Source organism: Corythoichthys intestinalis, chromosome 1 (genome assembly GCF_030265065.1).
Source record: "Corythoichthys intestinalis isolate RoL2023-P3 chromosome 1, ASM3026506v1, whole genome shotgun sequence".
In the NCBI taxonomy this organism is placed as follows: domain Eukaryota; kingdom Metazoa; phylum Chordata; class Actinopteri; order Syngnathiformes; family Syngnathidae; genus Corythoichthys; species Corythoichthys intestinalis.
In genome coordinates this window covers 83,295,424-83,321,483 of record NC_080395.1, presented here as the reverse complement: position 1 = coordinate 83,321,483, position 26,060 = coordinate 83,295,424, and the positions used below count along the sequence as shown (strand labels likewise).

The following is a 26,060-nucleotide window of genomic DNA, read 5'->3' as shown; positions in this document are numbered from 1 at the left end:
CATATACGTCCCATTACAACATTAAGTCCGGCTCAAGTTTCAGTTTTCCCAACACATGCTTGTCCCTTATTCCGATGACAATCCTGTCCCGAATCTGCTCGTCCTTGGTATTTCCAAACTCAGTGTTTTGCAAGCTCGTACAGGCTCTGCACAAAAGTCTCTAACATCTCTCACGCTGTCTGTGTTTTTCTGTGAAAACATGCGCGGTTATGAATGACGTTCCACAACGGTCATACAGTCAAATTCCGGGTGTGTTTCCTGTGTGGTGGCAGGAAATAAGAATGAGGCGTATATACAGTAGGCTCCGCGTTTCTTCCCATAGCGTAAAGAAGCGTATTATCTTGCACGTCACCGCTTTCCCCGTCGAGCTTTGACTCAACGCGGAAGCGGGAAACCGCTGCCGCCATACCTGCCACTCCTCTGGCTCGGCAAAATTAAATGACTCAGCAGGCCCAAACTTTGCCAGCCTGCCGTTACAGTCGCCGTATATTCTGTAGTTGTGAAGCGATCCCACTTGTGACACCATGTCAAAAGGTTCCCCTGTTGAAGCCAGTGCATGTGAAGGTCGTCTGAAGTTTGCCAGGGACCATCTGAATGATGCCGGGGGGTCATGGGAGAAAGTTGTGGTCAGATGAGACCAAAGTAGAACTTTTTGGTGCAAACTTTACCGTTGTGTGTGGAGGAAAAAAGGATGAGTACAATCCAAAGAACACGATACTCACCGTGATGTAAAGGGGTGGAAACTTCATGCTTTGGGGAAGCTTTTCGGCAATGGTATACTGTAATGCAGAGGATGAATGGTGAAATGTATCATCACATTTTGAGCCACAACCTCCTTCCTTCCGTCAGAGACTTGAAGATGAGTCGTGGCTGGATATCCCAACATGACAATGATCCGAAGCACACAGCCAGGCTGACCATGGAGTGGCTCCGTAAAAAGCATATCAAGGTTCTGGAGTAGCCTAACCAGCCTCTAGACCTCAATCAAATAGAAAATCTTTGGATGGAGCTGAAACTTCATGTTTCTCAACGACAGCCCCTAAACCTGAAAGCGTAGATTTGCGTGAAGGAATGGGCCAAAATCCCTGTTTCCATATGTAAAAACCTGGTGAAGACAGAAAATGTCTGACCTCTGCAAATAATGGCCTCTGCACTAAATATTAGCACTGATTTTCTCAGGGGTGCATATACAGTACTTATGAACCCCAGCAAAATTACAAATAAATTATTGAAAAATCTTACAATGTGAGTACTTTTTTTTTTTTTTTTTTTTTTTTTAGATTATGTCTCTATTAGTGGAAATGCATCTCTGATTGAAATGTCACACCAGTACCTATTTTGTAAGTGGGTGAACTTGCAAAATCACAAGGGGTGCAAATTGTTCTGCTCCTCACTGTTTATCCAACTCTTGTATTTACTCATAAGTCACATCAACATCTGCTTTGCTTACGGCAAGTTAGACTGAACACCAAATCAATCTCATTACAACCAACGTATTAGAAAATACATATACAGTAGTTGAGAGATGGGCTGGCATGAAGGCAAAGTGTGTTAAAATCTAAGTCAAAATTGGTCCGTCCAATAATAGGCCAAATGAAAAAGATTGACTTTCAATGTCAACCTTTGAATGTATAAAATTAAATATGTTAATATTTTGTACTCTACATTTTGTATATCTTGTCCTTCCGATAGGCTGTCCATGCTGGGGTGTTTGAGTGTGTGGCAGCCAAAATCAGATTTTTTTGCCCATCCAGATTGAAACTGGATGGCTCTTTTGGTAGTCTGAAAAGTCACAAGCACAGAAATCTTTTTTTTTTTGTATACATCTTTTTATTTGAGCTTTTGTATATATTGACATGATTTAATAATTCGCAGCCACATTAAAAATAACAAATCAATTAGTCTTTTTAATGGCACATTTGGTATGAGTGGGAAAAAGAAAGAAAGAAAAAAAGGTTTATAACAACACTTAGTCTTTGCCATAATTCCGAGGAATAAACAGTTTAGTTTGGCTGTATCATGAACAAGTCCTCGTCTATTTTGCATGAACCACACACATGCACACACACCCTACACAAGATAATAATAGTAGTGAAAATTTAAAAATAAAAAAATGAAATTCAAAGAAAACAAAAAACACATTTCAAGCATACCGTAAGTATGCACAGTAGGTATGCATGAATGCTATGATAAACAAAACTCGAAATTAAGGGGGTGGGGGGGGGCATCTGGTTGCTATTCAGTGGAAATTAATAATCCATCCAAGTAGTCGCTGAAGGGCTGCCAGGTTTTGTGAAAGATATTTTCCCGACCAGAAAGCGAGAGTCTTATCTTTTCTAACTTCAAGTGAGTCAGAACCTCTTTGAGCCAACTGTTGTATGATGCATGTTTCCACTTAAGCAAAATAAGACGTCTCGCTAATAGGGTCGTGGAAGCGATATATGGCGTGTTGGCGCCGACAGAGCGGGTGATAGGGGAGGGCAGCCAAAAAGTTAAATGCATGGATCGTTCGCCAAGTTTGTGCCAGTCACATTTTCCAGAGTATCAAAAGTCTGGTGCCAAAAACCAGCAAGGTTAGGACATGTCCAGAACATATGCAAATGGTTGGCAGGTGATTGTTTGCATCTATTACAGCTGTCAATGGTAGTGGGATACATTTTTGCGAGATGAGCGTTGGTGTAATGTACTCTGAAAACTACCTTGCACTGCAATAGACCATGCCTGGCACAAATTGAAGAAAAATTGAGTTTGCATATCTGCTTCCACCGATTGTCCGATAGAATGGTCCCGGTCTCACTCATCCTCCCACTTTTGCTTTAAAGAACGAATATGCTGAGGGCTCGGACAATCTAAAGAATTAAAAATAAACGAGATAGTTCACCTGCGGGCCAGGTCTAAGTTAAGCACTGACTCGATCAAGGTTTTTGGTGGCAGATTGGGAAAATCTGGATATGTAGTTTGAATAAAGGGGCTCATTTGTAAAAAAAAAAACGGTAAAAGTGAGATTGAGGAAGGCTGAAGTGTTTCACTAGCTCCTCGAAGTTCATGAGGCGGCCATCATCATACAGATGGTGGTCTGGTGGGTCCTTCAACTCTTGCACAAATAGCGGAAAAACATTTATTTCCTCCACCAACCTTGACCCCACCTTTTGACTTGGCACATTGTAGGCCTGGTACATACAGTGGGGCAAATAAGTATTTAGTCAACCACCAATTGTCCAAGTTCTCCTACTTGAAAAGATTAGAGAGGCCTGTAATTGTCAACATGAGTGAACCTCAACCATGAGAGACAGAATGTGGGAAAAAAAACAGAAAATCACATTGTTTGATTTTTAAAGAATTTATTTCCAAATTAGAGTGGAAAATAAGTATTTGGTCACCTACAAGCAAGCAAGATTGCTGGCTGTCAAAGAGGTCTAACTTCTACTAACGAGGTCTAACGAGGCTCCACTCGTTACCTGTATTAATGTTACCTGTTTTAACTCATTATCGGTATAAAAGAGACCTGTCCACAATCTCAGTCAGTCACACTCTAAACTCCACTCTGGCCAAGACCAAAGAGCTGTCGAAGGACACCAGAGACAAAATTGTACATCTGCACCAGGCTGGGAAGACTGAATCTGCAATGGGTAAAACGCTTGGTGTGAAGAAATCAACTGTTGGAGCAATTATTTGAAAATGGAAGACATACAAGACCACTGATAATCTCCCTCGATCTGGGGCTCCATGCAAGATCTCACCCCGTGGCGTCAAAATGATAACAAGAACGGTGAGCAAAAACCCAAAACCACACAGGGGGATCTAATGAATGACCTACAGAGAGCTGGGACCACAGTAACAAAGGCTACTATCAGTAACACAATGCACCGCCAGGGACTCAAATCCTGCACTGCCAGATGTGTCCCCCTGCTGAAGCCAGTACACGTCCAGACCCGTCTGCGTTTCGCTAGAGAGCATTTGGATGATCCAGAAGAGGACTGGGAGAATGTGTTATGGTCAGATGAAACCAAAATAGAACTTTTTGGAAGAAGCACAGGTTCTCGTGTTTGGATGAGAAAGAATACTGAATTGCATCCGAAGAACACCATACCCACTGTGAAGCATGGGGGTGGAAACATTATGCTTTGGGGCTGTTTTTCTGCAAAGGGACCAGGACAACTGATCTGTGTAAAGGAAAGAATGAATGGGGTCATGTATCGAGAAATTTTAAGTGAAAATCTCCTTCCATCAGCAAGGACATTAAAGATGATACGTGGCTGGGTCTTTCAGCATGACAATGATCCCAAACACACAACCAGGGCAAAAAAGGAGTGGCTTCATAAGAAGCATTTCAAGGTCCTGGAGTGGCCCAGCCAGTCTCTAGATCTCAACCCCATAATCTGTGGAGGGAGTTGAAAGTCCATGTTGCTTAACGACAGACCCAAAACATCACTGCTCTAGAGGAGATCTGCATGGAGGAATGGGCCAAAATACCAGCAACAGTGTGTGAAAAGCTTGTGAAGAGTTACAGAAAACATTTGGCCTCCGTTATTGCCAACAAAGGGTACATAACAAAGTATTGAGATGAAATTTTGGTATTGACCAACTACTTATTTTCCACCATGATTTGCAAATAAATTCTTTAAAAATCAAACAATGTGATTTTCTGTTTTTTTTGTTGTTGTTTTTTTTTTTTTACACATTCTGCCTCTCATGGTTGAGGTTTACATGTTGACATTTACAGGCCTCTATAATATTTTCAAGAGGGAGAACTTGCACAATTAGTGGTTGACTAAATACTTATTTGCCCCACTGTATGTACCAGGCCTACATTGTGCCAAGTCAAAAGGTGGGGTAAAGGTTGGATGGAGGAAATAAATGTTTTTCTGCTATTTGTGCAAGAGTTGAAGGACCCACCAGACCATAGTTTTTACGAAAGTGAATCAAAATTTTTAATGAGTTGATGGCGACAGTATTTTGGGAGAGATGATGAATCTTTAGAGGAAGCTTTGCAGTTAGGAGAGACTTCAACGACAACCTTGAGGATCTTAGCTCAATCCAGGCCAATGAGGGAAATAAGTCAGTGTCTCCAAAAAGCCAATTATTGATTTTTACAATATTGCATGCCCAGTAATAAAGAACAAAATTCGGAAGAGCCAGGCTTCCCTGGTTCTTAGGCAGTGTTGTTTTATTAATACTTGCTTATTAAGCCATAAAAATGCAGAAATTATTTCATCTAGGTGATGAATAAAGGATTTTGTTAGAAAGATCTGGATGTGCTAAAACAGGTAAAGAAATTTAGGAAGTATGACTATTTTGACCAAATTAACTCTGCCAGTCAATTCGAGTGGGAGCACTGACCAGCGTGTCATATCAACCTAACATTTGTCAATTAACGGACAAAAATTGTACTTGAAAAGGTCATCAAACGAAGAAGGGATAAAAATGCCCAAGTATCGAAATCCCTCAGCTGCGACTTTAAATGGAAACGAGGACACAGGGTATCATTATTGATGAAGAGTTAATAGGCTGAAGTTCACTTTTTCCAAAATTTAATTTATATCCAAAGTATTTGCCAAACTGAGTTAAAATGTCAGTAACAATCGGGATAGACTAAACCGGAATTGACATATACGATAACAAATTGTCTGCATTAAGAGATAACTTATGGGCGACGTCGTTCCTTGTAATGCCCACTACTCGTGTCTCTTCACGAAGCCATATAGCCAGTGGTTCCACTGCTTGGGTAAACAGAAGGGGAGAGAGGGGGCAAGCCTGCCTGGTGTTCCGCTGAAGGGAAAATGAAACTGACCATACCCCCATTTGTAAGAACCTGATCAGTAAGAGAATGATAGAGCATTTTGATCCATTGAATAAAATCATTGCTATAACCAAACTTTGCTAGAGTGTAAAACAAGTACTTCCATTCCACCATATCAAATGCATTTTCCGCATCTAATGAGATCACCACTTCAGGTACCTCAGAGCTAGGAGAACCAATAATGTTAATAAGTCTCCTGGTGTTAAACGACGAGTCTCGACCGGCCATAAAGCCTGTCTGGTGGGCAGCGATGAGAGTAGGCAGGGTTTGCTGTAGACGCGTCACAAGGAACTTGGCAAGGATCTTCTGATCAACAATTAAAAGGCTAATTGTCCAATAACTTCCACATTCATTGGGTTCCTTTTCCTTCTTTAATAAAAGAAAAAGGTTGGACTCAGAAAGTTGAGGGTAGTTTACCAAGAGAAAAGGCATCGTTGTAGACGTTGACCAGGTGTGGACAGATTGCATCTGAGTAGGCTTTAGAAACTTCCACGCCAAAACCGTCAGGCCTCAGTGATCTACCATTCTGTAGGTGACTAAGTGCTTCTTGCACTTCCGTTAACAAAATCGGGCCTCGCATTCTGCAAGCCAACTCAGCATTGACTCTTGGGTACCTGAGTCTCTCCAGCGGATTATCCCCGTCCCAGAGCTCTGGCGAGGAATCACACGTGTACAAATATGAGTAAAATTGTAAAAAGTTCTATTTACTAGGTTAAGATCCGACACTACTGCCGCCGAGATTGATTTTATTCTTGGTATCAGTCTTGAAAGGGCAGCGGATCTTGCTTGGTGAGCGAAAAGTTTACCTGCCTTGTCACCCTACTCAAAAACACACAGTGTGTAGCAATTTAATTTCAACCTTTGATGTGGACAATAAATTATACTGAGCCTGCAGTTTTAAACGTTCATCGTACGTCGACCTTTAATATCTGATTAGCGAGCCAAGTCATCCTTGCCGCGTCTGCCTTTTTCTGGTAAGATGCAAACGAAATAGCTTGTCCCCTCAAATACGCTTTTCAAGCTTTCCACAGATTGCCTCTGGAGACCTCAGGGGTGTCATTAATCTGAAAGAACGTTATTTCTTGCTGAAAAAAATGTTTGAATTCTGAGTTTTTCATCAAAAAGTATGATAGTTTCTATTGGATGCATGGAGGTTTATAATTAGGAAAATGTACATATATCCAGTGAAACAGGTTAGGCTGTATTGGCACCATGGAAAAAGTGCTTAGAAAATGGATTTCGTTCCACTGAAATGGATCTACATGACTTCTGCATTGTAATTTACATACGTTGCTAATTACTACCAAAAAAAAAAGTTCTACTCACGGTTTCCAGTCATTTTTTAGTAATTAGCGTTTTTGTGTCGGTCTTTTTTTCCCCCGTGGCGCAGTGATATTGATACGGCGGAGTCGTATCGTCAGTGTGTGAAGCCATTTTAGGTCACGTGCACCAATAGAAGACGAGGATTGTTGCTATGCATTTCTCAAACAAACAACATGGCGGCGACCGTGTCAAGCTACGACACGAACGAAGATGAACAAAAGATAAGAAAACCGCATTTGAAATTTAGTCAAAAGGCATCGAAACGATGCTATCATCTAAGCCCGCGTGGTTGCGTCAGACAATGGCGTTCTCTCCAGGCTCCGTCAAAAGATCTTGCTGAAAATGCTTCGACTGGGATTTTTAACGACATTGACTACAGGTAAGCCACACACACGCCTTTTGTTGTGAATAACTATGGGAGTTGGGGGGCTTCTGATCAGATCACATATGAAGTTAAGAGTTGCAATGTGAGTTCTGGGCTGTAGCGTTCATGTTTATGATGTTAGATTGTTAACTTTGAGCAAAAAGTTTAGATTGACAAATAACATAGTATTTAGTTTGTTTAACTGTAGTTCCAAAAACCTATTTGATAATTTTACTCAGGAAAAAATGGCAGAATAGACAAGCCTGTATAATTTGGATTGGAAGATTATGTAAATATGATATGGATGAAACAGTTCTCACATGGTTTATGTGTATGTGTGTGTGCGTGTTTTTCAGAACTGAAACACCCTTCACTGACAGCTACAACTTCTTCTGTGAGACCGTCGTCCATTAAAAGATTAGGGTTGACCAGGAAGTGCTGCGAATGGACAAGCTTGTGGAAATATGGCTTTATTGGGACCATGGAAAAAGTGCTTAGAAAATGGATTTCATTCCACTACGCTGGATCTATGCGTTCAATGCATTTTTTCAAAGCAATACCCTCCTAACTTAGTCACCAGCCAGAAATGTATCTTGATGTGAATACACAAAAATACAGATCCAGTGTTGCTGTTTTTGCTTGTTTTAAGTGTTATATTAATTCTGGCAACACAAAATCTTTATCAAATGTCATAAACACATCTACCAAACATTTGAAACAAGTATTGGTGCCTTAGTATACACATAGGTGAATTCAGAATGAGAAATGTAGCTAATTTCTTGAAGGAAAAAATTCAACAATAATGATTTGCACCCAGCACAATGAAATATATATTAAGCTAAAGGCTTATGTGTCATATTAAAAATATCACAACCTACTATGCAATGAAATATATAAAATAAAAAATGCACGCCATGGTCATAAATAGCTGAAAATCAACCGAATTGCTACCACACCCTCCTAAATGTGAATCATGGCAAAAATGGAATAAGACAAAAAAAATACAGGGTGATCAAAAAAATAATTTGCCAAAATCATAAGGTGATACTTAAAAAATGAAAGACATCACAAAAGAAGTGATGGACACGTGTTGAAGATAACTTCCAAGTTTTATTTTATGTTTCACAAGTGCTCAAATGTGAGCACACCCAGCAGCACGGACAATATCAAGCCACGATGAGAATTCCTCTCAAACGTGTGCATGTCGCAGTTATTGTCTTGATTGCAACTGTTGTTCGATATTTCACATCATCAGTACTTGCTGGACGTGTTGGTATGTTAAAGACAAAGTTCATTATCCATCTTCATGGCACATAACGTATGTTATACACTAAGTGTATGTTCCACCACTTCCAGCAAATATTGATGACATGAAAGATCGAATAACAGACGCAATCAACGCGGGAGGGAGGAATTCTCATGTCAACTTGATGTTGTCCATGCTGCTGGTGATGGCCATATTTGAGTACTATGAAAACATTGAAATTAAACTTAGTTACTTCCTACATCTGTCCAAGGTAGAGTTTTTTTTTTTTTTTTTTTTTTTTTTTAATGTTTTTCGTTTTTGACATGGCATTATGATTTTGGCACAGCCTTTTTTAATCACACTGTATAGACACAAAAGGTTGGAATCATTCAAGTATGGTACTGTTGGTACAGAACATTTATTTAAACATGGAAGTGTCTCATACTATAAAAATACACATTACACATACAAATATTGAAAAACGAATTTAAAAAAAATATAAATAGAAATAAAAAAATTGTAAAACTGTACATGACAACATTACTCCTCAAAATCGCTTTCATCAAAGTCATCATCCCATCCAAGTGTCTTCTGTTTCTTTGGAAACATTCTCACATGCCTGGCACCGATATAAATCAGTACAAGTTTTGCAGACATACAGGAACATCTTCCCGTGTCACAATTGGTTGCCTTTCAACTACAGTTGACTACTTGCAAAACAGTATCAGGGGCAGGATTTTTAGTCATCCATGTCACTGCCAACTGCCCATCCTCAATGTCCCACCCATTCCCAATGGGTGAAGGGGCACACATTTTACCTGTCAGACAATGTTTCATAATTGCCGCTTGATAGTTTGCTGTCCTGCAATGTTGGTACAGAGCATCAGTTTTGGGGGGAATAGAATGTTCTGGCAAGACTGACGAGGCCATACAGAAAGATCTGCATTTGGCATCATTTTTGGCACATGACTGGCCAAACAGGTGGCACACGTATTTACACAACGTGTTAAATGTTTGTTGGTCAAGTTTAAAACTGCTGCCCTGTTAGGTTTTGTGTTTGTTTTCTCCTAGTGTGACTTGTCCCTGTGATTGCCCATTGCTCTCACCTGTGTGTGTTCTCCCAGTGTATCCTGCAATCTGCATCCACCTGTGTTACCCAGCTGTTCCTCATCTCGTTACCCCTTGTCTGCGTGTGTGTATATAATGACCCAGTTTCTTGTCACTCCTTGTTGCGTCATTGTCAATGTCAGTGTCTATGCCTGTGTCAAAGCCACGATCCTGTATCAGTCCCTCCGATTTAAGTAAGTTTTGTTTGAATCTTGCCCTTTTGATCCAAGTGCTTTTGGTTGTACTTTGTGTTTTTGTTAGATATCATTAAAACGTTTTTTGAGTTCACTACCACCTGCCTTGCCGCTTTTTGTTTCCCTGCAATTGGGTCCACACAACCTACCTGCCTGCCCCAAATACCTGGCAGAATGACGCAACCAATTGTGGACCCAGCGGGAAAGATCCGGCACCAGTGTGCACGCTGACGACCATCCGCCCGTTCCCCTGATTATGTTTTTCCTCGACATATTTTTTTGGATTCTGATTTTTCTGATTTTGAGGAAGACCACAATTTATATGATCTTCTTTCGGACTCTGACTCTGATTTTGATTTCATGCCCTCTGTCTCCCCTGAGTATTTTTCTTTCCACCCTCCGCTCTCTGCGTCCCGTTCGGAGATCCGAGGTAAAGGCTCCTTCCTGGGATCCCGTTGGCTCCCCCAGGCTCAAGGCGGCCTAATGAGGCTGTTCTGCCGCCCCTGCCACCTGACGGCGCTCACCAAAGGCCTCGGCGTGGACGTCAACGCCAACAGCGTGCGGCGGTGCCTCCCGCACCGGCTCCCCGCAGTCAAGTGCCTCCCGTGCCGGCTCCCCGCAGTCAAGTGCCTCCCGCTCCGGCTCCCCCCAGTCAAGTGCCTCCCGCTCCGGCTCCCCCCAGTCAAGTGCCTCCTGCTCCGGCTCCCCGCAGTCAAGTACCTCCCGCGCCGACGTCCAAGCTGCCCGAGGTGCCCGTCCCAGCGCCTCGTCGCCTAGTCCCTGTCCCGGCCCCTCGCCATCTGGCCTCCGTTCCAGTGCCCGCGCCGACTCCCCGCAGTCAAGTGCCCGCGCCGACTCCCCGCAGTCTTGTGCCCGTGCCGACCGCTCCTGTTTTCTCCTGCGACTCCGCTGCTGTCCCGCAGTCTTGTGCCCGCGCCGACCGCTACTGTTTTCTCCTGCGACTCCGCTGCTGTCCGGCCAGCAGACTCCTGCCACTCCGCTGCTGTCCCGCCAGCAGACGACTCCGCTGCTGTCCCGCCAGCAGACGACCCCGACTCCGCTGCTGTCCCGCCAGCAGACGACCCCGACTCTGTTCCTGGTCCGCACGACGACCCCGACTCTGTTCCGGTCCGCACGACGACCCCGACTCTGTTCCTGGTCCGCACGATGACTCCGACTCTGTTCCTGGTCCGCACGACGACTCCGACTCTGTTCCTGGTCCGCACGACGACTCCGACTCTGTTTCTGGTCCGCACGATGACTCAGGCTCTGTTCCGGACCCTCGCCCCGACGATGCTGCGCTTCCCGCTTCCTGCCACGACGTGGCGGTATGGACGACCGAGCACTACCTCGTCTGGGACGCCCGCCTGATCTGCCCGTGCGGTCACCCAACGTCTGGCGCCCTCCCGATCGACCCGTGCGATCGGCCCACGTCTGGCGTCCTGGACGCCCGCCTGACTAGCCCTGACGGGCTAATGTTGCTCCCTCCTTCTGCATCCTTCTTATCGCCGTATTTGGGACTTTGTTTTCGTCGGGACGTCTGGGATCCGTCCCTTGAGGGGGGGGTACTGTTAGGTTTTGTGTTTGTTTTCTCCTAGTGTGACTTGTCCCTGTGATTGCCCATTGCTCTCACCTGTGTGTGTTCTCTCAGTGTATCCTGCAATCTGCATCCACCTGTGTTACCCAGCTGTTCCTCGTCTCGTTACCCCTTGTCTGCGTGTGTGTATATAATGACCCAGTTTCTTGTCACTCCTTGTTGCGTCATTGTCAATGTCAGTGTCTATGCCTGTGTCAAAGCCACGATCCTGTCCAAGCCCTCGTGTATCAGTCCCTCCGATTTAAGTAAGTTTTGTTTGAATCTTGCCCTTTTGATCCACAGTGCTTTTGGTTGTACTTTGTGTTTTTGTTAGATATCATTAAAACGTTTTTTGAGTTCACTACCACCTGCCTTGCCGCTTTTTGTTTCCGTGCAATTGGGTCCACACAACCTACCTGCCTGCCCCGAATACCTGACACTGCCCAGCTTTGCAAACCCAGTCAGGTATTCTTTTTTATGTCGTGCAAAAGAAAATGTTTTTTTGCCTTTGCCATGAAAGGCACAAGCAGAGTCACAACCTGTGAATGTATGGATGCCAAGGAGTGCTGAACACACTAGTGCCAGGAGCTGCAAAGACCTTAGAGACGTCAGTCCTCGTTCTGTTGCCTCCTCCTGTGAAAAAAAAAATGCAATTTAAACTGTAAATCTATCTGCAGACTTACAGCAATCACTGCCACGTCAGTATCAGGGCTTTTATTAACTACAGCTTGATGTTCTTGAGCCAAAAGGTTTATTTAACCATTGTCACCCATAACAGGTATGCAATAAAAAGTTCTACTGGATTCAATTTCAACACACTGTACCCTATATACATTTTATAACAAAGTGGTATTGATATCTGGGCTAAAAAATGGTATCGTTACAACACTAGTTTAAATAAGAATTTTTTTTAGCATAAGTTAATAACAATTAACCTTGTAGTAAAGGCGTGCGTGTGGCTTACCTGTAGTGAATGTCGTTAAAAATCCCAGTCGACGCATTTTCAGCAAGATCCTTCGACAGAGCCTGGGGAGAAAGCCATTGTCTGACGCAACCACGCGGGCTCTGCACGTTTTTTCCAAATTCATGCCCCTTTTCGCCCTTGGACAGTTGGGAGATGCATATAGCATCGTTTCGATGCCTTTTGACTACATTTTGAATGGGGTTTTCTTATCTTTTGTTCATCTTCGCTCGTGTCGTAGCTTGACATGGTCGCCGCCATATTGTTTTAGAAGCGCATAGCAACAATCCTCGTCTCCTATTGGTGCATGTGACCTAAAATGGCTTCACACACTGACGATACGACTCCGCCGTATCAATATCACTGCGCCACGGGGAAAAAAAGACCGACACGAAAATGCTAATTACTAAAAAATGACTGGAAACCGTGAGTAGAACTTTTTTTTTGGTAGTAATTAGCAACGTATGTAAATTACAATACAGAGGTCATGTAGATCCACTTTAGTGGAACGAACCAACACAATTTTCGCTCAGCCAATACAGCCTAGGTGTGTGATCTTAGACAACTATGCTGTTATATTCACTTTGAGTTAACCATTCTAAAAATCTATTGACTATTAATAAAAAGTCAATCCTTGAATACCGTAATTTCCAGACAATTGAGCGCCCCTGAGAACAAGCCTCACCCAGTACATTTTTAAAGGAAAAACCATTTTGTACATACATAAGCCTCCCCTGTTTATAAGCCGCGTGTGCCCACATCGTAACATGACATATTTATGAAGAAATATAGAGAGTTTGAGTTTTAATAATATACTTTAACGAATCATGTTATAATGTAGCACGTGACTTACGGGAGTAAGGGGGGTGCGGAAGAGTGTGAGACGTGCCTTCCTGTTATTGTGGGATGTGTGCATCGGCTGCTGCAGACAGCAGTCGTGTGCTGTTCCACGAGTTTCCAAAATAATGTATTGCAACCTAACTAAGCGGGTGACTCTTTGTCAACGTTACAATACCTTAACTTTTCTTTCCAAACAGCGCCAGCAACACGGCACTTAGCTGACTCCTCAAGCTCACTCCTGAGCGTGTGTCGTCGTCTTCGTCGCGCAGTAGACCGGCTTTTCGAAACCCGTTGGTGATGGTGGATTTTTTTTTTTTTACACTGCTCCACGCTGTCAGACTTATGCAAAAGTTGCTCTTCGCGTGCGGCCAGTTTTGGGTAAATGATCTCTCGACACTGGTCATCCAAGTCTTCAATTCAACTCAGCACGTCATATCCATTTATTCTAGCATTTTCCATGATGCGGGTCTGCTAGTTTTACTAATGCGCGAAGATAAGGGTGTGCTACTTTTACTGGTGTACAAAGCACAAAGTTAAAATGTGGGTAAGATTGCAAACTAGCATCTTCCTCCACACATATATTCCACATGTCTTACGCTTACATTTTACCCTCGAGTACTCCTGGCGATAAATTGGCCGCATCATTGGATACGCCTCAGGATTCAAAATGGGGGAAAAAAGTAGCGGCTTGTAGTCCGGGAATTACGACAAGTATGATGGACATGGGAGAAAAATGGAAAAAAAAAATGCTGGATTGATTAAGATGTCCAACTGATCCGCAAAAGCTCTAAGTGTATTAGCAGAGTTAGATAAAGTGGAGGATTTGGATGAGGACCTGTCCAAGACCGGATCCTGGATAAGGTTGAAATCACCACCTATAATAGGATAGCAACACTCTATATCAGGCAAGGAGGAAAACATGCAATAAACGGGGCATCATCCCATACTGGGGCATAAACACTCGCTCAAGGCCGAGTTATGCTTCTGCGTCAGACCTGCGCCGTCAAGGAAGACCCGATTTACGACCCTGCGCTGTAGCCTCTCTGGCTCCTCCTTTTTTTTCTGACTTCGCGTCGCGTCAACGCGTGTGACATGGAGGAAATGGACTATGATTGGTCCGCTCAGACTGTTGTTTCCAGTTCAGCATGAAATCACCGTCATTCTCAAACATTAATTTTCTACACGCAAAAATGGACAAAGCCGACGAGAGTATCAACGAAGAGCAAGTACGACAACTTCTACAATGACTCGTCAAGACATTATGAAGATTGTCAAATGGCAAGCAATGTGTGGGAGGAGACTGCTGAAAATACAGGCCTGGAGGTCAGCCAGCGATTGAATTTAAAAAAAAAAAAAAAAAAAAAAAAAAAGGAAGAACCACCGAGACAAATATGTGTGTTCGGAATTGAATGGCCACACGAAGCGGTGACCCAGTTGGCCAAAAACTACCAGCTTTTTATCACTTTGTCATATTTTTGGTTGGTGCACTTCATCATTTATTGTGTACATATGTTTGCTGTGAGTCTGACTTATGTACGTGTCACACTTCAAGAGTATGATGAATAAAGCACTGGTATGGTGTCAAAAGAGTTGTTTTGATGTTTAATCACTGATTGAGAGTGCCTCGGTGCTTTCATGATAACGTTAACATCAAGGCTTCCAACGCAGTTTGGGAAGTTCAATAGATGCCGGAAATCTGCTATGGCTTCCCACTGGCTGGTTGTAGGACACGGCAAACAAATCGGGCCGGAGGGCTTTGCAGACCTCGGACAAATCGCTGGATGCAGTGCTCGACGCCAGTTTGAAGCTAGCCGCTACAGCTGGCTGGTTTGCACCCGCGGCTAGAACTGTCTCACAGACCGCCTCAAAACAGTCTTCTGCGTCGCCTGCGCATTAACATTTGTATGATCAACATTTATTCAATGTTGATGAGCTGAAGATCCACATTCAAGCGTTCCATCTTGCATTGTTTATTTTTTTCTCCGTTAAACTAGAGAAGAGGAAGTCAACAAGCATGCCCCAAAACCATACAAACATAACGCCCCACCCCTCTAGTGGCTTGGCGGTGAATTACAGAGCAACACGTCACCTGGACGGAGAACCATCGAATGTCAAATGACGCCGTAGTCGCTGCGCCGTCACCACAACGCGGGAGCATAACTCAGGTTTAAGACTACTGGGATATCAAATAATCTGCCCGAAACAGTGACAAATTGACCATTTGGATCTTCAATGGATTTTGTTGGCTCAAAGGTTATATTTATACCTATGATAATGGCTACACCTCTTCACCTCGCCTAAAACTTTGAGTGATACACATGCTTCATCCAGGGTTTCTCAGATGTTTTAAGATGAGTTTCTTGTATAAAATAAATATCTCCATTCAGCTGTTTTAGATGTGAAAGGCTTTTGCCGCTTTTAATTATATCATGAACTCCTCTAACGTTCCAAGATACAAACCTGCAGCCTTTACTTTTATCTGTAGGAATGATGGACATACTAATGTGTTATAAAAGTAAACATAGCAACAATGCCCTGCACAATTGGCAAAGGAAGGGAAAAACACACAAAACTAACGAAAAAAACAAAAACAAAAACAAACAAATAACAAAAAAACTAAAGCAAAAAACAAAACAGAACATAACCAACAAAAACATAACTACCACAACAAACTTCAAACATACATCTATATAGCCTCCAGTTTCTACCATACCTATTAATTCCCATACCATTCTCATACCAATGTCGCTCCCACCGGACATGACTTTAACCCAGCCTCTTAACACAGAATGCTCCCTCTGTGAGAATTTTAGCAGAAATGTACTTTTTTTTTTTTCCCCCTTCTTTTTCAAACGGTGAGAAAGTAGTGTTGTATCGGTCGCGAACGATTCGTTCTTTTTTAACGAATTGTTTGGGTGAACGAGACCGAACTAATCACCATCTGCAGTGATTCGTTCTATGAAGTTGGTGCTTGTTCGCTGGGTGGGAGGGCGTTGAGCAAGCGGCAGCGTCTTCTGACATCGCACACGACCAATCAGACGCCAGCCTCAGCGCGGGCAGGGGAGGGAGCGGAAACAGAATCAGGGCGTCTGTCACTCACTTCCACGTGTAGCCAATAAGCAGCCAGCGTGCAGGCAGGAGGGCAAGACTGAGTTATGTCACTTCCCGTTCAGTGACTCGGTCCTCCGGAGGCTCCGGTTCCTGACCTAGCTTGCTGCTAACTTGACTTTGCAGTAATGCGGTGAACGAGTCAAAAAATGAAAGGAAATGACTTTGTCACATTTTTGTTAATGTGGAGCCTATCAAATGCTGCTCAAACAGACAAAAACACCACACAAACCTAGCGAGCATGGTTTAGCGTACTACTTTTCTCAACAGACTCGGGACTACATATAATGACATACTATCAAATTTACAGTAGTTTAAAAGACTACGAGGCAAGCAAAAGCTGAGCTGGGGTCGCGTGACGGCAGTGCGGGGGGAGAGAACTGTCATTGTATGGAGGCTTCGTGGCAGCGATATTTACCTCATGTGCACAGAAAAAAAAGAATATTTAGTATGATCACCATAATGCTGATTTGCAATTAAACTATACATACATGTCAATTTTTTCCGACTGTTTTATTTTCTTTCGTGTCAGAGCGTGTCGGGTGTTGGTTGGTTTGACAAATTATGTCCATCCGTCCATCATGTGCTACTCAAGCGCCCAAAAACAACGCACGCGGACACGGGAGATGTTGCAATATGTCTACATTTTTCTAACCGACTAATGCAGTACTTCTCAAATGGTGGGGCGCGCCCCCCCAGGGGGGCGCAGAGCGATGCCAGGGGGGGCGCGAGTGAACTCGGGGAACATGCTTTTTTTTTTTTTTTTTTTTTTTTGCCGTACTAGAATAAAGTGTACTTGCACATCCACTCCGTGGGTGGCAGTGGCGCTCTCATTTTCAAAGTGCGTGCAGTATTTTTGAAGTAAGCAAGAGCACACGGAAGAGACTCATGCAGAGCTGGACTCACGCAGCGACCCACTGTCTTTCTCACGTGTCCGGCCGAGAAGTGCTGTTTTCGGCTTGGGATCGTCACGACCACCGCCCTCACCTACGGTTCTCCCTCGGCCGCCGAGAATGCGCTTTTTTCGGGCCGTTTGCCTTTGACTTTTAATATAGTGGGAAATGAGGAAAGACCACTGTTTACTGAGTCTAAAAATGATTATAGCGGAGAAGCCAAATCAGTTAAGACGCCACGTTTTTCAGCGAAAATGTGCCGAATATTGCCAATTGTCACAATCGTCCCGCTTTGTCAGTGTTATATCAGTAAACCAGTGAGCACTGTGGTGAATCAGCGAAAATAAAAACTTTCCTTCTGTCCAGAGACCTTTTTCCCCCCTTCTATTCAGTTTTGTTTTTTTTCGGTCAAATTTTTTGGCATGTTGTCCTGAAGAGTAAATGTTTCTAATCAATTTGAATTTGTTATTATTTACTGATTTTATTACATTTTATTTTTCAGTATCAAATGGTCAAAAATGTACCTTGAGTGTATTTTTACAGTTTGGATGTGACTTTTTTTTTTTTTTTTTTTTTTTTAACTTCAGGCAAATTGATGCGCATTAAGTCTTTTCTGTTACAAGCAACACAATGTTAAAAAAGTTATACTTTATTGTAAGTTGATCTATGTTACTTTTTTTTCTTTAATAGAAAAAAAAGGACACAATGTTAGGCTGAGGCGTACTTATAATAGTAATATAGACGAATGATACTATTTACAGTGGCGGCAGAGAGTTGGGGGGGGGGGCGCGAAACATTTACGTCTTCCTTGGGGGGGCGTAACAGAAAATAATTGAGAAGCACTGGACTAATGAGAGTAGAAAGGCAACTTAGTAAAGAGCAAACAATTATTTCTCGTCAGCATTTGACGATCTGAGATGAGGGGACGACAGGGGAGCTGACCGGATTATTTTATTTGTTAATAACAGTGCAAAAATTCAATACGATCATCTTAATACTGATTTGCAATTAAACTGTCAAATATCCAAATGTAGTATTATTTTTATTTCAGAGCAGCACATTTGACAACTAGCTATTTACACTTTAGTTTTAACAATAGTGACCAAAAAATAATAGTGATGAGCATAAAAACTAAAATACAACAGAGCGAGAGGTAAATATGATGTGTTGGTCGTTCCATATTTAGAAATTAAACTTTCAATTTATTTTTATTTTCGTGACAGCAAGCATGCCGCGTTGGCTGGTAGCAGCGTGCATGCGCATGCGCCCCCGAACCCAAACCCCCACTCCCCCCACAAACGGAAAATGTTTAACCGTGTCCTAAATCGAAATGCAAGCACGAGCCATGACTTTGATCCCATTGAACTAGGACAGACGACGCGGAAGTTCTCCCTCGCTTTTGCAGCAGCGGGAGACGAGGCTGTTTGTGAAAGCAGAATGATATCACTCATTTCTGAAACTACGACGAGTGGTCAATGAGGAGCCTGTGTGCAAGAGAGGGAGGGACCAAGCAATGTCACTTCCCGTTCAGTTATACTGCGAAGCGGTCTTTGGTGATTCGTTCGGCAACGTCTCTTCCCGTTCACTGTCCGAACGATTCATTTGGGCGGGGAGGGATATGAGGGGGGCGAACGATTCATTAAACGATTTGTTTGAACGAATCTTGTTACTGAACAAACCGGAATGGATTCGTTTACTCAAGTGAACGGCAGATCCCGTCACTAAAGGAGAAAAATAAAAGGCAAAGAATTATAAATAAGTAATCATAGTAATAAACTAATAAATAAATCCCACATAACAAAAGCCACTATACAAAAAAGAAAGGAAAAGAAGGGGGGAGGCATGTGAAACCATTAAATCACACAAAAAACTGATATGAGAGAATCCGTTTGGTTCCTTTGCAATTAAGGGGGTTAAAGAAAGAGGGGGGGAAATAAATAAATAAAGAAAGAAATAAATAATAACGCATAAAAAAAGCGTAAAAAAAAAAAGAGTAATAATAAACAAAAACAAGTCCATGAATGTTGAATCATCCACAAAATTTCACAAATCAACAAAAACACTATAGTCACTTCCTATGATGTGTAAAAATAATAAAACAAAAAAACTGAGTGTAAAGAACTCTTAGTGGTTAACCACATTGTTCCAAATTACTAGCCGCCAGTACAATTAAAGCACATCCCTAGCAGTCCAAACTCAACAAAATAGAGGCCATCCTGGCGAAAAGCGGAGAAATAAAAGATTTTAAAATATTTAGGCAGAAGACTGAGAGTGCAGAAAGGAGGTAGCCTCCTCGAGAGAGAAAAATCGTTGTCTATTACCGTCTTTCTTGGTAATCTGAAGCTTCGCCTGATACAGCAGAGCATACCTAAGACCCAAATCGTATAGTTTTGCCATTATTTCACCATAGGCTGAACGCTGCTCCAAGACGTCAGGCGAAAATCGTCATAGATCCGAATCAACGAGTCACGGTACTTCAACACATTCCTCCGTCGGCGGGCATCTCAAATGATGAGCTCCTTCGTCTGGTATTGATGGAAGCACAAGATCACTGGTCTCTTTCTGTCCACCTATTTTGGCTTGTCAGCGAGGCTGCGGTGAGCCCGGTCCAATTCCGGTGGGGACGGCTGCAGCTAAGCACCAAAAATCTCCTTCAGTGCCCCCGTGAAGAAATCTGTGGGTCTTGGATCTTTCACCTACTCTCTGGCAGACCGATGATATGGATATTATTTCGCCGGCCTCGCCCCTCCAAGTCTGCATTTCGAGCTTTAAGATCCATGCAGGTTTCAGTTAGCGAAGCGCACCAAGCTTCCAGGGTGTGTATGCACTCCTCAGCTATGACAAAATTGGTCTCCAGGCTCATAAGTCGCTCGCCAAAGTCGCTCACAGTGGTCTGTAAAGAGTGCAACTTGACTTTGAGGGAGGAAAACGCGGATTTAAGTTCCACCGACATCGCAGCGGCGATTGATTGGCGATGTTCCTTGAGCAAGCTAGTCAAAGCTGACATGCTAATGTGACTAGCGGTGGAAGGATCCTCCTTCCTGGCATCTTTTCCCCTCGCCTGTCTGGTCCCAGATGCCATCAGTTAAGTCAGAAAATGAGAGCTACTGATTACTCTGTGTATGAGCAGGCACGGGTTGCAAAGGTTATTGAAATATCAGGTCAGAAGAGCAAGAGCGTTCAACGCCTACGTCCTACTCCATTCGCCTCTCCACCGGAAGTCAGAAATTAAATTTTTGTCAGACAGATTGAAACCACATACAGGTGGTAGCTTTGATTCCCACATGGACAACATGCTTCTCAGTGAACAGTTCAGATAGAATTTGACTGTCGGTGACGTCACTCTGCGTGATGGAAAACTCAATGCGGCAGAGCGCACCAAAATGAAGGGAGTACGCTGCTGAAAACAGCAGTATACACCAGTACAACAACAAAAGTAGGGCAGGGCAAAATAAGTGCTGGTTTTATGTATAATTAGACCGCATTCATAGGGACAAACCCAGAAATCGCTCACTGCTTGTGCTCTACGGCACTGCACCTCGTAAGGACTGCAAGGAGGGGCATATGAATAAGGGCAATGCAGGTATGTAATGTCAGTGTTTGTTAGTTTAGTGTAATGGTATAGTAACGTTGGTTCCCAATCTTGTAGATACTTTCTTACATGTTGCATGTTTGTTGCTACTGACGAAATTTTATGACATCAAACAGTACACGCACTGGATGACGCCTTTGTTGCCACAGCGGCAACAGGCCCAATTCGGATTTGCACACTTGCTTAGAAAAAAACAAAAACGTAAATAGCTAGCTCTGAAAATCGGATTTGAGGAAAAAAACAGATTGGAATCAGATATGCCTGCACCCTGCAGTCTGAACGCAGCCTGTCAGTGAAAACCCTGTCACAGTGAACATCCACCAAGACTGGTGATTCCATCATTTTTGCCAGGGGTTGTACATCATGGAAAACTTCCTGATAGTCAAACCTGGCAATATCTTCTTGTTGCAATAGGAAATCAAATATGATTTCTCCTCTGATTCATGGTCCTCAACTAAAAACAAAAACACACAGTTATATATTTAGTTTAACAACTAGGACACTAATGCAATGTGAGCTGTGTGTTGATGGTGATCTTAAAATATGCAAGAATGTTTGATTTACCATGGAAAAGCTCTTTAGCTTGTTCATATGTCTTTGGAAATCCATCAAGAACAAAGCCCTGGTTTTTGCAAGGGTTGGACATGAGCTTATCCATCATCACCTTCACCAATACCTGGTCATCCAAAAAACCTAGGAGACAAACGTGTCATTTACAAAGTGAAAATTTAACTATAAATCTTAGGAGGAAAGTTTTATGTCTAAATAAAAGTTAACCCAAAGGGGGGGATTCTTTGACTGTACGGAAACAGTGGTTTCAGATCAAGCAGCAGAAATTAGTTGGGCAATTAAAATGGCGTGCTCCAGGACATCACATATCCCCCCGTTTCTCCTACCTTTAGCAAATCGTGATTACTTCTTTCAATCAAATTGAGGTGTTACAAATTATTTTCCCATCATGTGTTGATTGGTAGTGGCACAATTTTTTATTAAGATTTATATGACAACATTTGGACTCTGGACCCCATTTTACCCAGGAAAATTAGGCTTGAAAACCCAGAGGTTTAAAGAAAGACTTTTGTTCACTAAGCATCTGGGTTCAGTATTTCAAAAATCACCCTTCACTTTAACCTACCTCCCCAAAAGAAAATTCAAAAATCCTAGTCAGCCACCCTTGTTTAAATGTCGTGTCCTTGTTATATACTACCGCTACACCCCCCACACTGATCAGCCAGCACCACTTTGGTCTATAGACAGCAAGGGCGAGCGAAAGGGTCCGTCTGAGTCACAGTAGTGGGCCGCCCGTCTAGCTCCGGTGGGTAAGGGGGATGAGTGACTCGGCCGTGGCTTCCAAGTCAAAGTGCTACGGAATACAGCGCCTCGTTGTCGTTGGGCCGTATTGTACACTGCAGATTTCAAACTTCTCAATCAGATAATTTTTCTCAAATTTGGTCAAATAATTTTCTGAATCTTGTTTTCTGTGTTAAAGACTTGTCAAGAGATTAATGTGTCGGATTAGTCCACTTACTTTAGGCAAATATTACTATTTGGTCTTATTAAGTCCGTACATCTAAAATATGGTCATTATTCACCTAAATCAAGAAAAATTCTCTTTCAAATAATGTTTTGAACAATATTTTTTCTTGAATTAAGAACATTTCTGACAAACAAGCTTTTTTCAAGATTAAATATATCAATTTACTGCTTACAATAAGTTTCATTCCCATTTATGCTATTTATTTTTTTATTTTTTCTTATTTCAAGTAATCCAAATGAGTAAAATTTACTTGAAGCACTGGCCAATGATTTCACTTATTTCTAGTAGATTTAAGCTGAAAAGGGAATTTAAATAGTCTTTAGGAGGTGTGTTTTTGCAGTGTAGCAATGCTAGAAACGCTTGTGCACGTTGCTGGCTCGCTGCTAACAACGAAGTGCTCCGCCCCCGCCTTTTTTGTAGTAATTTTCGGCATGCAGAACTGCACAAAAATTTCTTCTGGCATATTGTACCGCAACCGAAAATACTTTGAAGAAGAGTAGTTCGCTACTGCTGACAACATGCACAGTATATAGGTACCGATTCTTTTAGCAGAAAGCTCATTGGTTGAACTGTCTGTGCTGGATCTGTTGGAGGAACAAAGACCAGGACCCACTGCGGCCCTTTGTGGAATCAGTTTGACACCTCTGTTCTAGATCGACAAAGACACAGTCTAGTTCCTTCTACACCTGTTCTGTACTTCTCTAACATTCTCTGGCATCTGTGGTCTTAATCGGCATTAAACCATACTGTTGCGCATAAATTCACCCTTCTGTCCTAATTCCAGCTTCGCCACTCATTTGAACAACTCGACACATCTCCTTTTTTCTCAAAAATGGGCCCTAAAACAGTTTCAGTTCCATTTCCTGGGCATCTTCTCAACTGTATAATTCTGCTGAACAACTTGGTCAAAAACTCCATAGAAACCTGATTCCATACCTCAACAGGAATTTCATTTCCTGACCAACTGCCTTCCTCTTTTCCATCCTTTATATTGGCGCTGCTACTTCCTGATCAACCACATTCACATCTTCTACTCTAACTTTTCTTCCAGTTCCCTCATTTGTCAATTCTTTAAAGTATTACGTCCATCTAGCCAGCACCGTGCCTAACACTTGTTCATACATTTAGTCAAATCTTTTTAATGGTTTTATCACAACAAAGCAAAATATACCAACATGTATATGAACAAACAAAAATAGAATATTAATGCTATCCAAAAATCGACATGGAAGCAGCAGTCAGTGTGCACACACTCAATGACACAAAAAAAAAAAAATTAAAAAAAAATAGACAAACCATACACAAGTACATAGTCTGGGGAGGAAAATACAGCTACTAAGTTTAGTTTGCACTCCAAAGACTCAGAGGGAACACAGGCTCTATGGGTAGGTAAGTCGGCAAAACTGGACAGCACCTGAGCATATTTCATGGGGGGTATATAGATTCAGCATTATTTTCAAACCAATATACGGGAATCTGATTGAATTAAAATTTAAGATAAAGGGGAAGGAGGCTTATAGAATAGATAAAGAAGCGAGGCTGTAACAGCTTGGATGGTCGTTAGAGCTATGTTTTAAATTCAGTCTGAAAAAATATTATAAATGGCTGCCAAGTTTTTTCATAGGTCTGGAGAGAACCATTAGCAACATGTCTTACATGGTCCAATTATAGATTGGCCATTACGTCTTCAATCAACCTCTTAAAATATGGAGGCTCAGTTTTTTTTCCAATTAAATAAAATCATGCGCCTAGCGAGTAAAGTAATAAAAGCTACTGCATTGGCCTGGTGAAATGAAACTAAAATATTTGATAGGACGATCCCAAACAACACTGTTGTACAGTTCGGCTCAATATTCTTGTTACATAAGGAGGACAGTGCAGTGAAAATCTCTCTCCAGAATGTATAAAGCTTGGGACACAATCAAAACATATGGCTCAAATTAGCTGGGGTGAGGCCACATCTTGGATCGGCACCTGTATACAATTTTGAAATTTTACTTGGTGGCCAGTGTAACCTATGAAGAACTGTATTAGTCCATGTCTTATACATAAAGAAGATGAATGAATTGACCTAATAGCAGCTTGCCAGGTGTTGTCAGTGAACTGCTCGCCCAGCTCTTCCTCCCATTTGTGTTTCAAATTATTTAATGATGGAGATGCCACACTTTGAATCCTATCCTAAATAAATGAAACGACACCTCTGATGGAGGGGTCCAATTCTAGACAGTCGTCAAGCCATGTTTTAGGTGGCAAGATAAGTGAACATTTTTTTCACATAACTGCAAACTTGAACATATCTAAAGAAATCTGATTGTGACAGGCCGAAATCTTGTCTTAGCTGGTTAAAAGCAACAAATTTGTCATTTCTAAAGAGATATTTTATGCATGATAGACCTCCCATTTGTTCATACATTCCCAACTATGTCACTGCTAGATGTCCTTCTCACCTCAACCAGCCTGTAAAGAGCTTTGGCTCCCTCTAAAGGTGTCCGTCCTGCCATACATGTCATCAAATGCCTCTCGTTTGGCCTTTCCCACCTGCACTTTGGCTCTCCAACTCATCTCAATCTATTCTCATCTACTGTCATCGATTCTCTCGGTGTTGCGCTTCTTTTCTGCTAGCCTTTTTCCTTGCTGCTTTCATTTACTTTAGGCTTCTTGTACAAGACACTAAATCCTGATTTATTTATATACAAAATAAAGTCTCTTTGAGTCTAGAAAATCCAATCCATTCCAATGCATTCTAATGAACACAAACTTCTTCTAAAATAAGCCCTCTATTTCTCTTGCCATCAACAGCAAATTCATTTGCATCATGCTTCTGAACTTCTAGACTTACTCCCAATTACTTGATCACCAGCACTCACAGTAAATCTATCTTCTTCATGATCATATTGTCCTGCTGAAAGGTCCAGGAACGCGGTTATGTTCATTCTGCAGGTGAATGGCCACAGGTTCATACAAAAAATTTCGACATACATTCATTGATCCTTCAAAGACATGAAGTTTGCTACTGCCGTGAGGTGAGAAAAAAACCCGTGACGTGATGCTTCCCCCTTCAAACCTCACTGTTGGGAAAGTGTTTTCTGGGTGATGTGCAAAATAATAGCAGAAAAGTTCAACTTCGATCTCGTCTGGCCAGACGAAATTCTCCTAGTACTCTACAGGCTTATTAAGATGGTTTTTAGCTTTGAATGAGCCTCAACATGCTTTTTCTTGAGTCATGCAGGCTGAGCGCCCATTGAGGACAAGGCAGGAGTGCATCACATTTTTTTTTTTCTCTGTAACTATTGTACCTGCTGCCACCTAGTCTTTCTTTCAGATTGGTCCTTGGCTTGTTGAGTACTCTTCTTACCATTTTTTGTACTTCCCAGTCAGAAAGGAGCTCCTGAGTGTGGCCTGTTCATGGTAAGCAGGTGCTACTTCCACTTCTTTGATATGAGCTCCAATGGTGGTGACCGAAATATTCAGGTGCTTTGATATAAGTTTGTAGCCAGTTCCATTCTGATGCTGAGCAAC

At 42.3% G+C, this 26,060-nt stretch overlaps 1 protein-coding gene across 4 annotated transcripts in view; it reads right to left on the bottom strand.

Annotated features, from left to right (window-relative positions):
- Positions 1 to 26,060, bottom strand: part of LOC130921088 (adenylate kinase 7-like) — a 167,248-nt gene that overhangs the window by 10,401 nt on the left and 130,787 nt on the right. For all 4 annotated transcript variants that reach the window (XM_057844733.1, XM_057844742.1, XM_057844751.1 and 1 more), the window contains 2 exons: positions 21,569 to 21,697; positions 21,393 to 21,458 (listed from right to left, as the gene is read on the bottom strand). In XM_057844733.1, the coding sequence (XP_057700716.1) occupies positions 21,393 to 21,458; positions 21,569 to 21,697 (195 nt within the window). The remainder of the gene's footprint in view (positions 1 to 21,392; positions 21,459 to 21,568; positions 21,698 to 26,060) is intronic.